Source organism: Chiloscyllium plagiosum, unplaced genomic scaffold (assembly GCF_037043375.1).
Source record: "Chiloscyllium plagiosum isolate Xiang-an unplaced genomic scaffold, Cpla_swu_hap1 HiC_scaffold_6, whole genome shotgun sequence".
Classification (NCBI taxonomy): domain Eukaryota; kingdom Metazoa; phylum Chordata; class Chondrichthyes; order Orectolobiformes; family Hemiscylliidae; genus Chiloscyllium; species Chiloscyllium plagiosum.
The window spans coordinates 63,705,307-63,719,808 of NW_028270144.1; the positions used below are offsets into that span (position 1 = coordinate 63,705,307).

At 36.5% G+C, this 14,502-nt stretch overlaps 1 protein-coding gene across 9 annotated transcripts in view; it reads left to right on the forward strand.

Annotated features, from left to right (window-relative positions):
• Positions 1-14,502, forward strand: part of sytl2a (synaptotagmin-like 2a) — a 123,140-nt gene that overhangs the window by 65,271 nt on the left and 43,367 nt on the right. For 5 of the 9 annotated variants that reach the window (XM_087988051.1, XM_087988050.1, XM_087988053.1 and 2 more), the window contains exons 7-8: positions 7,983-8,864; positions 11,129-13,849. The exons of 1 other annotated variant lie outside the window; for it this stretch is intronic. In XM_087988051.1, the coding sequence (XP_087844177.1) occupies positions 7,983-8,864; positions 11,129-13,849 (3,603 nt within the window). The remainder of the gene's footprint in view (positions 1-7,982; positions 8,865-11,128; positions 13,850-14,502) is intronic. 3 more of the 9 variants (XM_087988056.1, XM_087988055.1, XM_087988057.1) reach the window with 3 other exon arrangements.

Genomic DNA, 14,502 nt, shown 5'->3' on the forward strand with positions numbered 1-14,502 from the left:
TCTCTTTTCCTGCTATGTGTATCTAAACTGTCCCCTAAGCTATCACATAGCCCATAATTGTTTTGATCAAAAATCTTTTCACTGCAGCTTAAACATATTCAATGACCCAGCCTACAGTGCTTTCCAAAGTCCAGAATTTCAATGACAAAGGACTCTTTGTGAGGAAATTTCCCCCCAAAAATCTGAGACCTCTTCCACTCCTTATTTTGAAACTGTTCCAGTTCTAGATTTCCCCTTTCAGCACCTACTCTATTAAGTCCCTTCCGAATGTTGTGTTTCAATAAGAAATATGTAATTCTTCTGCACTCCAATTCATGTTGGCTGAAGTTGCTCAAAATATCCTCGTAATGCAGCCCCTTCATCCCATGAGTCAATGTAATGAGCGGTTCCTAAACTATTTGCAATGTAAGTGTAGCTAAGAAGTCACTTGCGGAATAGTGTATAGCCCTCTAACAGTAACCACATGGTAGGCAGAATACAAAGGAAGAAATATCAGAACGTTGCTGCATTAATCATGGGAAATTTAAATATATATAGATTGGAAAAGTCAAATGGGCAGAGGTAGCTTCAGTGAGTTCCTAGAATATACTTGAGAGGGTTTCTAAGAACATCATGTTCTGGAGCCGATCAGAGAATAGGCTACGGTAAGTTTGATATTTTGCAACACGATCATATTGAGTAATGATCTCATAAGACTTCGAGGTAGCAGTGATCATAATAATTAAACTTTTCATTTAGTGTGAGGGATAGAGGAATGGGTCCAAGACCCTGTTTTTAAAAGTTAAATATGGCATTTATGAGTGGATGATAGAGGAACTGGCTAAAGGGAATTGGCAAATTAGATTATAGGATCAGAATATACAGTAGATACATTCCAATGTGTAAGAACATTTCCAAGGTACAGACCCACCATCTGTGGCTACCTAGAACTATTAAAGATAGTTTCAGACCTAAACGAAAAGCATATAATTGTGCACAGACATGTGGCAGATCAAAAGATTGGATTTAAAAAAAAATGCTCAAAAAAATTCATGAGAGAAAAATTAGAAATGAGTGAAACCAAGCTAGAAATATACAAAGAAGAAAAAAGAGAGCATCAGTTCAGTAGAGTCTGACCAATTATTGGAAAATAAGGAAATGGCAGATGAATTGAATGGGTCTTCACTCATGTAACATCTGAGAAACAATAATAAACCAGGAAGTGGACCAGGGTGGCACGGTGGCTCAGCGGTTGGCACTGCTGCCTCACAGTGCCAGGGACCCAGATTTGATTCCAGCCTTCGGCGACTATGTGGAGCTTGCACGTTCTCCCCGTGTCTGTGTGAGTTTCTTTCAAGTGCTCTGCTTTCCTCGCGCAGTCCAAAGATGTGCAGGTTAGGTGAATTTGCCATGCTATATTGCCCATAGTGTTCAGGGATGTGTGGGTTAGGTGCATTGGTCAGGGGAAATGTGGAGTGGTGAGGTGAGGTGAGGTGAGGGGATGGGTGTGGGGGGATGCTTTTCGGAGATCGGTGTGGACTTGTTGGACCAAATGGCCTGTATCCACATGTAGGGATTCTATGAACTCTGTGCGATGGAGTATTATAATCATCAGATGACTGCTACAAAGTAAATTTTTTGTAGTTGCAAGCTGATAAGTGCCTGAGTCTACTAGAAGTGCTTCCTGAGTTAGTTGATGCTTTGGTTTTAATTTTCCAAAACTCCATTGATCTTGGAAAGTTCTCCTTAGATTGGAAAATCACAAATAAAGTTACTTCTTTTGATAAAGGGAGGGAGACAGAAACAGGAAGCTATAGGCCAGATGGGTTTAATAAAAATGATAGAAGCTATGATTTCAAGAAGTTATAACAGGGCACTAACATAAATTCAAGGTCATCTGGTAAAGTCAACCTTGTTTTCTGAAGAGAAAGTAGCGTTTAACTAATCTGTTGGAGTCCTTTGAGAAAGGAGCATATACTAAGGATAAAGGGTAGCTGGTGGATGTACTATAATTGTGTTTCCAGAGGGCACTTGATAAAATTCTAAATACAGTTATTGTGGAGAACAGAACCACAGCAATGAGCACCCGAGCTACATATCTTCTCCCAAACTTTGAGAATGAAAACAAATACAGCGAGTTGCATATGAGCATGAATAGAAGATTGGTTAGCTAACAGGAAATGGGGAGTACACATAAATGAGTCTTTTGGGTTAGCGAACGTGGTGTGTTATAGGAATCAGTGCTGAGACTTTAATTGTTTACAGTTTATATAAATGAGTTAGACAAAGTTTGTTTTCAACAGAATTGTGGGTTTTCAGGCTAGGAGAAAAGTGGAGTTAAGGCCACAGTGAAATCCGCCATCATCTTATTGAATAGTGGAGCAGGTCAAATGGCCTTGGCCCTGCTTCAGTTTCTTTCTCATCTTCTCGTGCGGTAAAGAAGTTAATGGAATCTATTTCCTCTATTTGGGCAACTGTCATTTTTGATGAAAAATTATGGAGGCACCCTTTAAAAACTAATGAGAAGAAGAATGGACTTTTACACAACATGTTCATTTCATGCATAAAATATCTTAATTTAAAATGTTTTTAATTTGCTAATGTTTTGTACGTACTGATATGAAGAATATTCCTACTGGGGAACATAATGCTTTTCATGATTTTAAAATCATGCACATCAAATGCTTCTGAATCAGGTCCAGCACAGTTCGGCATAGAATAAATTCTCTCTTAGTTAATTAACCATGTCCCAAAGTCTCAAATAGCAACAATACAAAATCTCTTATTCTCAGCGGTAACAATAACTGGGCCAAATTACTAAAGATGAATCATCATCCTTTAAACAGTATTTAAATTTATTTAGATCCAAGAACCCGTGGGCTGAAATTCTGAAGTTATGTCAGAATTTTGCCTTTTAGTACTTTGTGGCATTATTGAGGTGTGGAGATTATCTGGGAGGGCATCTGAGCTGTACTTGTCTAAGTCAGTATTGATGCATCTTGAGCACTAGGTTACACATTTGTCTGTTTGTGAACACTTTGCTGCAACAAAGCTAATTAAGAATGATTTAACTGAGTGCTTTCCTGCCTTTCTGGGTAAAATATTCATTTGACAGTATGGTTAATTATGTGTAATAATCAGGTTAATTTTATTAAATCTTAAAAAAAAAAAAAATGGACTTGATGGTTTTTGAAAGATTTTATTACTTCCTCCACTATTAAATTATTTTTTTAAAATTCTAATCCAGAACATGCAAGCATCTTCATCACCATCATTTCATTCAAATATATTGATTCCAATTATTTCATTTCCATGGTATTTTGTTTTCATGGAATGCTTCCAGGATTTATATGGTTTTATATTTTTTACTGGATGAATTCTTGGGAGCACATCATTTTGGGTTCAAGTATGTGTTACGTCACCCTGATAAATTCCTCAAGCTTCTGGAATTGTTATCTTCGCCTGGAAAAGGGGTGTTCTTTATCATTATGCTGGCTAAAATCCTCAATTGTTTAAAATGGGGAATATTTTAAATACAAAGCAACTCAGCAGGAAATAAAGGATAAGAGATCCACATATTTATATTTCCCATCCCTTGCTAATGTCAGCATCCAAAACTGGAAATTATTGTATTGTTAGCTGTGGTGCCATTAGTAGAGGCCTAACATTGCAGATGTTAGGCCCACTCCAAAGACCTAAGCACTCAAATCGATACTAACACTCATGTAGTATGATGGGATGAGATGTCCCACCAACCATCTACTTGTTCTCTAAGTTAAGCATGAAAGATACTGTAGTGTATTCAAGGAAGCAATAGAACTTTCTTTCACATCCTGATCAATATTTATCCCTTTGTCAAAATAACAATAACATGGATTTATGTGGCTATCATGTATTGATGTGGGAGTTGGCTGTGCATAAACTGGCTGCTGGATTTCAAACCTTGCAACAATAATTACATTTTAGAAGTAATTAATTGGCTTTAAAGGCCAATGTACCCAGTAAGTTTTTTTTCTCCATATTATTACTATTTAATTTTGAATGTTGATTGGGAGAGGTATATGTCAAAAGCGTCTACAACCATTTAGCACTGTTAAATTTTGACCTGGTACTGATTTCCCTTGGTATTAATGTTTATGTGACATTGGTACATGTTGCTACATAATTCTCAGCTTGCTGGACACATGTCTAATGTTGATCAAGATCAAAATTGAAAGAAGCCTCACTCGTTACAATTATTACTATCTGTGAGCATGGTTGTGCTCTTTTATCCCGCTTTTTTTTGTATTGTGACTTCTAATTTTCTTTCTTGCTTTTCATTATTGTTGTTTACCTGATATCAGTGCATGTTGTTACATAATTCTCAGCAACCTTTCCCATTGATCTTTCGTACATTTGCTAAATCTAATATTCTGTATATACAAAATTGGATTTGGAAACTATGGCTGATGATATAGACCAAAATGAGATCTGATGCATGTGTACATTTCTGCAATGAAACTTTTCAATGCATTTTCTAAACTACTTTCTATTTTAACACTTGAAAATTAATGCATCCCTGATGTCAACCAAAACAATTGGATTCTAACCTTAAATTCATTGGAATCTCATGATTGTGTTTCTTATTTTCAAGTGGCTTTGTGCTGTTGCTGGTGTTACTGATTTGTGCAGGTTCAGTCGTCAAAATGTTTGCTTGTGAAAGCAAAGGACATCGAGAACTTGATTTTATGACCTCCCCTCCACCAAATGATGGATGGAAGAGGGTTAAGATGGAAAATGGGATGTGAAATATGAGAACTGAAGAAGTTAATGCCATTTATGCCCTCTTCTTAAAATTTTAAATTGCAAAAATCCATCCCTCAAAAGATAGACAGGGACCTAAATTTAACAGAGTTGGGTAAAGGTCTGAAATGCAGGTGATGACTTTCCGAGGTAGGTAGATGTTTGCACTCCTTTTGAATGGGGCACTGCATTACTGTTTTTACTGGTCCCTCATGAAAGCTTTTGGTCTAAGCCTGCCTCAAGGTCCAGTCTCTCAATTGTAGCTTGAGAGATGAAGTTTCCTTGGCTGGAACATTCTTTTATTTTTCCTCTCTCAAAGGATCAGGGCATTACTGGCAGTACCTGTTCTTTTTTTTCATCCCTAACGCTTAGACAATTTCAGAAAGCAGTTGAGTGTCTCTTGCAATGGGTCTGGAATGTTTTTTTAAATAGATTCATTTTGTGGGATGTGGGCATTTATTATCTGTCCCTAGTTGCCCTTGAGAAGGTGGTGAGCTGCCTTCTGCTATGGGTTGATCCACAATGCCATGAAGGAGGGAATTCCAGGATTTGGAACCAGTGACAGTGAAGGACAATCAGGTCGGGCAGTCCAGTTAAGGAAGCCAGATTTAATTCCATCAGTGGAATTGTAGTGGTTAGTATACCTCACTCTGACAGCTTAGTTGCTGATTGTTTTTGCTGGCAGTTAGTAGGATTCTACAAATCTTTGCTTTCCATGGTTGCTACAAATTGAAATTGACCTTTTCCTGAATTTCTGGCTTCTCTACAAACCAACTGCTAGACATGGGTGTCATTAGTCAATTTTCCTTGAGAAGTGGGAGGAGGAAGAGGTGGAGAAAGAGAATGCAAGATAACAACATAGACAACCCTTTTTCTGCTCATGCTACTCATGGTGAACTACAGAGTGAGGTAGTGAAACCGCTATTTCAATTTCCCCAGTCCTCTACAGTTCGTATTACCTATTTAGTCTACCATTGTCCATTACAACATCCTCTGGCCACATGCAATAATTAAATCCATCACCATGTAAACATTCCAATCTGCATTTTTTGAATGAAATCATACTGCATTGCACATACAATTCAAACCACACTTGGACATTCTGTTAGTACCTGTCCTCTACTTCCCTTTGCATATCTTCATGTTTTACTGCCACTGAGAGCCAATGCCTCACCAAACCCAGTGGGGAAGACTTTGCTGGATTGCCATGATATCCTTCAAACCATTTTCCATGCTGTAATCCACAGTCAAAATGCCAATAATCAGTGCTTGCGTGCAGCAAGCTGATCTTGCTTGGCTGCTTCTAATACAGCATTCAGGCAATGAGTGGCTGCTATTTCTGTTAACCAAAGAAACTGAAATAGTGGCTTTTATTCATTACACAAGTGTACTAATGCTAATAAAATTAGCCACCACTTCCTTCTCTGAAAGGATGAGCTCAAATCTCTGTCAGCTGGTGCTGGCTCATCATTTGCACTTTATTGACACTTGGACTAGCCTTGGCATCTCTCTTGGCTATAAACCACTTGGAGAAAGTGAGGACTGCAGATGCTGGAGATCAGAGTGGAGAGTGTAGTGCTGGAAGAGCACAGCAGGTCAGGCAGCATCTGAGGAGCAGAAGAATCGATGTTTCTGATGAAGGGCTTATGCCTATAAACCACTTGTCCAGTTTCTCACCACATCCTGCTCCTTTCTTATGATATTCACAAAAGCGTGTGCCCAGGATCTGTATCTGAACTGGTGGTTGAGTGTGAGATCAGGTGATGATGTTCTTCACTATTGTTTTGCTATTCCTACCTTGCTCTGTTACATTTGCAAAATACCCCAAAAAGAAAAGGTGTAAAAGTAAGGTTGTGGTGAGTGGAAAGCAGGAAATGAAGAAGTGCATTCTTGCACTCAGTGTTTCACATCAGGGACGATTGTGGGTTGAAAAGAAAATAGAACGTGAGAGGAAGAATTAAGTTAAAGGATTATCTTCAATGATTTTAGACCCACTTGTGGTTATGGCCTAAAAAAAGTTGTCATTTCCAATAATGACTGGCAGTGTATTCTCCTTCAGACTATCCTGTCGATGTTGATTGTGGAAAAAGTGAGGACTGCAGGTGCTGGGGAAGTTGGAATTGAAAAGGGTGGCACTGGAAAAGCACAGCAGGCCAGGCAGCATCTGAAGAGGAAAGCCAATGTTTTGGGCATGAGCCCTTCATCAGGATACTTGGCCTAGCCTTGCCATCTCTCTTGGGTATAAACCACTTGTCCAGTTTCTCACCACGTCCTGCTCCTTCCTTATGATATTCACAGGATCAGTATCTGAGCTGATGAAGGGTTCATGCCCAAAATGTTGACACTCCTGCTCCTGGAATGCTGCCTGACCTGTGCTTTTCCAGCGCCACCTTTTTCGATTCTGATGTTGAATGATTGATTGTGCATCACTTTATCCTACAAAAGAGGAAGTGTTGTATGTCTTAAATATGTTGTGCAGTCTGTGTGGCTGATATGATGTTATGCTTGAATAGCTGGCAGTGTGTAAGCTATGAGGTATAGATGAGAGATTTGTATAAATGCCTAGGTTATGAATACAAGAAAACCCTTGTTAAGTGTGAACCATGATTGAAAATTTTCAGGAGGTGAGTGAAAGGATATGGTGAATTGAAGCATTTCAGTCAGTGTACACAGGTTAATTTATAGCTTTTGGGGGCTATTCTAATTCCACTCTAAGTGATTCACTTGTTTCTCTAAGGTTACGTTTTCCTAATTTTCTTTATGAATATAAATACCTATTATTTAGATGATCCCCTTCTTTCTTTAAACGTACAATTGAATCAATTGTCTGAAAGTCAGTTGACCACTGAAATAACTGAACTTTTGAAAATGTAAATTGGACAATTTAACGTTAAATCTGATTTTCACTTCACTAATGCACTATTGTGCTTCCCACACCATGACTAATTGGAGGTTGTGTATGGATAAAAATAACAATAACAAATTATGGTTGTGTCTTTTATAATTGCTTTACATATTTTAAATTTTTATCTGTATTATCCATTCTTTTTGATTGAATTTCAGGTTTCAGAAAATATTACTTTTTGATATTGAATTGCTTTTAAACAGTTAACAATCTATAAAACATATAGCCTTCTGGATGTAATTTGCTATTAGTTTCTATTCTATAGTTGTTAAAATTGCCTTTATCCTTGCCCTTGTATACCCTTGTTTTCTTCCAGAGAAGTTATCTCAGCCAAAGGAAAATGTTTCCAGATTACAAACTTCCTCAAATGAATTTCTTGAAACTAAGAAACCATCTCTTGCAGAGGATGGTATTTATTCAGAAGGTCATCCAGTGCCAAAACCAAGGACTATTTCTTATAAACTGCAAGATTCTATACCCTCCAGTGATCAACATCACAGTGCACCAGGACTCATGAATCAAAATGGTTTTAATGGCAACTCTACAACTCCTAAAAAAAGCATTTTGAAACATAGCCCAAGTTCAAGTTCCAATGATTCTGAAATTCTACTAGTCAGTGTTCAGGACTCGAAACGGAAGATCGCAGCCTCTCCTCAAACCATTCCAGAAGGACTAGCAGAGATTAATACAGTTGTGGACAATGAAGAATTGCTTGCACCCAATAGTCTTGAAAGATTGAAGCAAGTCAGATTTTCCACAAATGTGGATGAAAAGAAGATATCGCCGACACTAGAATTTTATAATGAAAACAAGAGTTCCAAAATTGGTGAAGGTTCTCTTCTAGACACTGATTATTCTGAGGAAACTATTGAAGAAAATGCAGATGGCATGGATAATGCAAGGGAAGATGAAAGTCCAGATGAGGCCAATGGGTTTTCTGCTCAGAGTCATTTATCTTTTTTATCAGAAGACCCATTGAACATGGATCAAGATGATAATGTTATGTCCAATTCAGACTTTCAGTCTATCCCAGCAACAAGTTCACATATAGCAAACCATACAAATAATCACTTAGCAAGTTCTGGTTCTGGTAAGCTAACTAATCGAGTCCGTGAAATGGACACAGGCGAGATACTAACAGAAAATAAAGTCAACAGGAGATTGAATTCTGCATCAAATCTGGCCAATCATAGTGTTGGTAAGATGGTTATTACAAAAGGAAAATATTCTAATCAACCATATGTCAATCATTTTCTTATCTACTGGTGGTATGGTTACACGCTGATTTTATCTGATCAAAAAATAATCTTTCTTTCACAAAATCATTTAATCTAGGAAATTGTTGCAATTCCTTTTGGGGGAGAAAAGTGTAAGACAAAATAAAAGGAAGGCAATTGGAAATTACCTATTTTAAGAAGACCTAAAATACTATAGTATTGTTTAAACAAGCACTTGTGTAAGAATGGGCACGAACATATTATCACTTCACCACTTGCTACTGGGAACAATAACATTTGTTTGTTGGTCAAATATTCTGGTAACATTTCAGAACATGAATTATCTGACTCTTAAATGTGAAGAAAATTGTTAGGCCTAAAAGGACATTTAGTGGTTAATGAACTATAGCTTTCAAAGCGCAGTAGACGAAGGATTGGGAGCTCATTGTTTTGCAAAGAGTATGATAGAGAAAACATTAAATATAGATTCCCCAAAAATTGCATTTCTTTTCTGAAGCATAATTGCTGACTTTGAAGGGAGCAGCAAATTCTGTATGTACCTTCAATCTGAGGTGAAAGCTTTTGTCTTGCGAGGGTCCAACTAAAAGCCTGACTTTGCACATAGAGCCCATCTCATCCAAGTTTTGCAACCAGTTAAATCAGAGATTCAATTTATCTTTGGCTGAAGCAATATCATGGATAATGAGGCAAATAACTGTCATGGCAAATTTTAAATTCTCTGACTTAAAAGCCTAGAGTTCTATGGACATGTGGAGCAACTTAAAATACACTTGTGCTTTATGTACGGTGTGCATGTTGAATTTTATTTGCTCTTTCATGACTGTTTTAAAATTAATTTATTCATTTTAGATTCTCTTTTGGGCAATAGCACTGCCCACTGCTTAGGAAGATACTGGATTGCTGAAACTTGTTGCTTGAAATTTGATGTGTTGTTCCAAAGCGGATTGCAGAACTGCCATTGTTTTGGCAATGAGTTGATCCTTGAGACAAGCAGTTCACCTGAGATTAACCTGGAGTAGTTCTCTCCTTTCTTCTTTTTCTCATCAAACTCTGTATTTATTTTTTGAAATTTGTGGAACTGCTTAAAACAAGCTACTTTATATGGTTTTGCAAGTGTCATATTTGGCAGCATTAATATCCATATCTTTACAAAAATGAGTACCAAAATTTTGTTGCCAAGCTATTGTCTAATCTAATCAGAATGTATATATGGACATTTCTATAAAATGCTTAATAGATTTGCTTGTTCATGGCATAGTGACACAAAAGGCATTTACATCTTTGGCTTTTCTCCTTTCCACAATAAAAAGGATTGCTGGATAGGTTATTTTTGTCATGATGATGCCTCTCTAATGCATATCTTTTCCTGTCCAACTCATGTAACGTTGTCTATAATTTGTTACAATTGATGTGCTTCTTTCCATTAAACTTGGCAGTTTGTGAACTGCAGTTGTTAGTTACCCCTATCTGATTTCTTTTAGACAGTGCTAAATAAATGCATTTGTCTTGAGATAGATTGTTCACAGACGTATAATAGAATTATGGCGTTGATTATTCTACAATAGTTTAAAGCACACTCATAATTTTTGAAGAGAATCCAAAGAAAGCAATCCTTTTATGTTAACTTAATGTGATATGTAAGCAAATTGAATTGTTTATTTTTTTCATGATATTTAACGTTATGATACTTTTTAATTATGTAAAGTGAAATTGTATTCTTCAACAATAATCTTTTTTTACATAGCTCAAAACCTTGACAGCCTGCTGTTAGTTACTTTTGGATCATATTTGATATCTGTTATTTAGCATGCATTTCTTGTAGTTTATTAAAATGGAATAACAGATGTACAATATATTTAAAAATACAGTTTTTATTATAAGTTGCCTTGTTATTTAACATGTCCATAAGCTGATTTGATTATTTAGAAATGTTTTTGAAAACCAAGCTTAGAATAAGTTGACAACGTCAACAGATGATTGCTAGTGTGTTTGTGTGACCTTCTGCCTATTATTGTATCAAAGGTATTAACCCAATTAAATTAAATGGGTCAATCACTCTTAACAAATAGAAAAAATATCATGAACATGTTGAGCATTCATCTGCTAATAGCAACTTGAATCTATAGTCTCATGCTCGATAATTAAATATGTCACCATTTTAAAATCCATTGATTTGGTTTCCTACCTTACAACAAATAACACATTTCTATGTATTTCATTGCAGATAAGCAGATACCTCACACTGAATTTGAATCTCCTCAGGTCTCAAATCAGCAGCCTGCAAAAATATTCCAAGGTAAGCATGTTAATTTTGTGGTGCCCCTCTTCAAGACAGCATCAATGGAACAAAGACATGAAGCTCCCTCTGCACAGTCCCAAATGCCTGATAAATATACTGCTGAGCACATGAAGGCAGCTGACGAATCCATATCCAAGGTATTGGATTGGTTCACCAGAAGCGAAGAAATGCCATCAGTAAATGAAAGGTTGAAAGAAGTGGAACCTCCATCTGAGCCAATAGTAGAGAACAAGCTACCATTAAATGCAAGGCCAGATACTGAGTTCTCACATACTGAATCTGATATATTTACAAAAAGCCTTCAAGAGATGCAGAATGTAAACGGTGAAATCCAAAGATCAGGAGAACAAGGAATCCAATTAAAGGAAGTTCAGACTCCAACAAAGGTGAACATTTTTCACAAATCTGTAATTCCAGAAGCAATAGTTTTGGAGGAGAAAAGTAAAATGAAAACAAAAAATGGTTTTGAGAGCACTTATCCAATTTCGGAGAATGTAATCAAATCTTCCAATAATCAACAGCAGCACATCAGACTGGAACGAGATGAGTCAAAACAAGGGCTATTAGTTTCTGAAAAAGGGAGGGTTGAAGCAAATGTAAGTGCCGATGGAGAGTCAGACTCTCAAGCAACCTCAAATGGCAACTTTTTTCTTGCTACTACTAATAAAAATGATATACAAGTGACTGAATCAAGATCAGAAAGTACTAGTTTAAATCCAGAAGAATCTAAAACATTACCAACCTCTGGTGTCAGTGATATAACAGAGGATGCACTTAACGCTTTTCAAAATCTTTCTTCAAAACACAGAACTTCATACCAGGAAAATAGTTTTGCGAATGCAGTGTTTAGAAAGTCAGCCGAGAATGAAGACACCATTGATATTAAGTCATCTAATTACAAATCAGCAAACAAAGCATCTAATGCAGTGACTACTGCAAGTTTGAACTCTACATTTTTCGACAATGGAGCAGAAAAAGAGTTAGACCGCACCAAAATAAAAAAACAGCAATCTGTTGATGGAAATGAGCACATAACTACAACACGTGAGAATCCTTTCTTGGAACAAGCAAGGCAAGGATCAAATGAACATATAGATGTACCTGTATATGATGGTCAGTCAGCTTTAAGAAAAAACACAACGCTAAACAAAGCAAAAACAAAGAGCTCACTTAAGCAGAATGAAGAAGAAACCAATGTTTTACAAGATAAAATTCACGTTAAAGCCATAGATTTGAAGCAAACATTGAATAATGATGAAAATTCAACTAAGGTTAATTTCCAATTGGAGAAAAATGACACAAATGTAATTCCTAAAAATGAAAAGCCTTTCACTATAGTTTCAATAAAGAAAAAAATATGCAACACATCAGATGATCCACATCAAGATCTCTCTCATTTCACAAACCTAAGAAACTTTTGGGATAAAGGAACTAAAACTCTTGATGATGCTGAACTGGGGCTTGCAAACACTTCAGATGACAAACATTCCATCTTGAAAATAGCAACAAATACTGAGCAAAAAATGCTATTAGAAGCAAAACCTTCGATAACTAATTACCCTGACGATCTTTCCAAAAACGAAAGCATGAAAACGGAGGAGTGTCATGGACCAAGTGTCCAAGAAAGAATGCAACAGATCCTTCAACAGAGAGAATCTCAACCTGATAAAAAAAGATTGAACACCAAATATTTTCCCAAAGTTCTCCCGACAGAACCTGAAGAGATCAAATTAAAATTGAAGACAGCAAATAATGCCTTAAATAAAAATGAACTTTTGTCGACTTCAAATGATTTCCAGAAACACTCCTCTGAAGTAGGGGAAAGTGCTCAAGAGAGGATAATTTGTGATCCAAAATCACAGGAGTCAAATAATTTGAACATTGGATTGCAGTGGAGACATCAGGAAAAAGATGAAAATGAAACTTCACTTATTGAGGAACAGCATAAACATGAGAGAGTTTTGCTATCAGACAACCAGACTTTCATGCTAAGTGATGAATCAGCTGATAGAATGATCAATTCACAATCTTTATTGGAAGATATAAACCAAAGCAGACCAAATACTTATAGCAAAATTGGAAATAATAAAGATGACAATATTTCAGAAAAGCTATTACAAAGCCAAATTCCAAATGTTCTAAAACCACCTGAAAAATCTTTTCAAAATGAAAACTCATCAATTAAACAAATATCATCTAAGGAAGTGAGCAGTAATGAAGAAAATCTTGCTTTATTTGCAGGACGTTCCCCACTTGTAGAGGAAAATGACATTCCCCAAAAGAATTTGAACAATTCTGAGTCATTGGACAACATGATCCATGGTAATCTGAAGACAGTTGAAGAAGATAAATTGTCATCTATTAAAGGGTCTAAATATAATGAAAACCTAGGAATAGATTTAAATAAGGATAACAGAGGTTTTGATTTGCAAGACCAATTTCAAATGGAGTTAAATCTTCCATCTGGAACTACTAGAACAAGCACCTTCAAGGAAAATAGTGATAGTCCTACGAAAAGATCCATGGAAAGTTTCAAGGCAGGTGCACAGGACAACCCAGATCAAGATGCTTCATCAAAAAACGTATTGTTAGACTATTCAAGAGGAAGTGACCACTTACATGCTGAAACCTGGAGAAGTTCACTCAGTGAGCATCAGCATTCATTTGTTTCTACTGGCATTGTGGTTTATTCTATTCCTTTTTTTTCCCTTTTGATCGGTTTAGGTTTTCTATCCACTTTTGATCTTGATTATCTGATTTATGTAATTCCACCAATCATCTCTTGATTTATGTAGATATTGGGTTTAACTTTGGGAACTCTGTGGTAGTATTAATTTTCTAAACAATTCAGTGCAATCCTATGCCAGCCTGGTTTCAAATCAGAAATAATGACACTTTCCTGTTGATTTGCCATGGTGTCACAGAAGTTCAATTATTTCCTCCTGTTAAGTAAATGTGGAATGATTTCTTGCAATACAAATAATAAGTGATTTGGTGATGGTGGTTCTGAAATTTAACAACATTTTTAATGAATTTTCTTTGGCCAGGTATTAGTATATGGGACTCAGTACAATTCCCTCTAGGTGAGAAGGTTTAAGGGTCAAGCATATTCTAGGGCTTGACTAGGATGATACTTCAGTGCAAAACTTAGATGGTACTACACATTTTTGCTATGTTGCCTTAAAATAAGACAAACTGCTGACTTACCTACTTTTTAGTGTTTTAAGCAGACTTTGAAAGATCCCATTGCAGTGTCACAAAAAGAACAAGTTAGTGTCAGTTTTGTAACTTGAATAAAC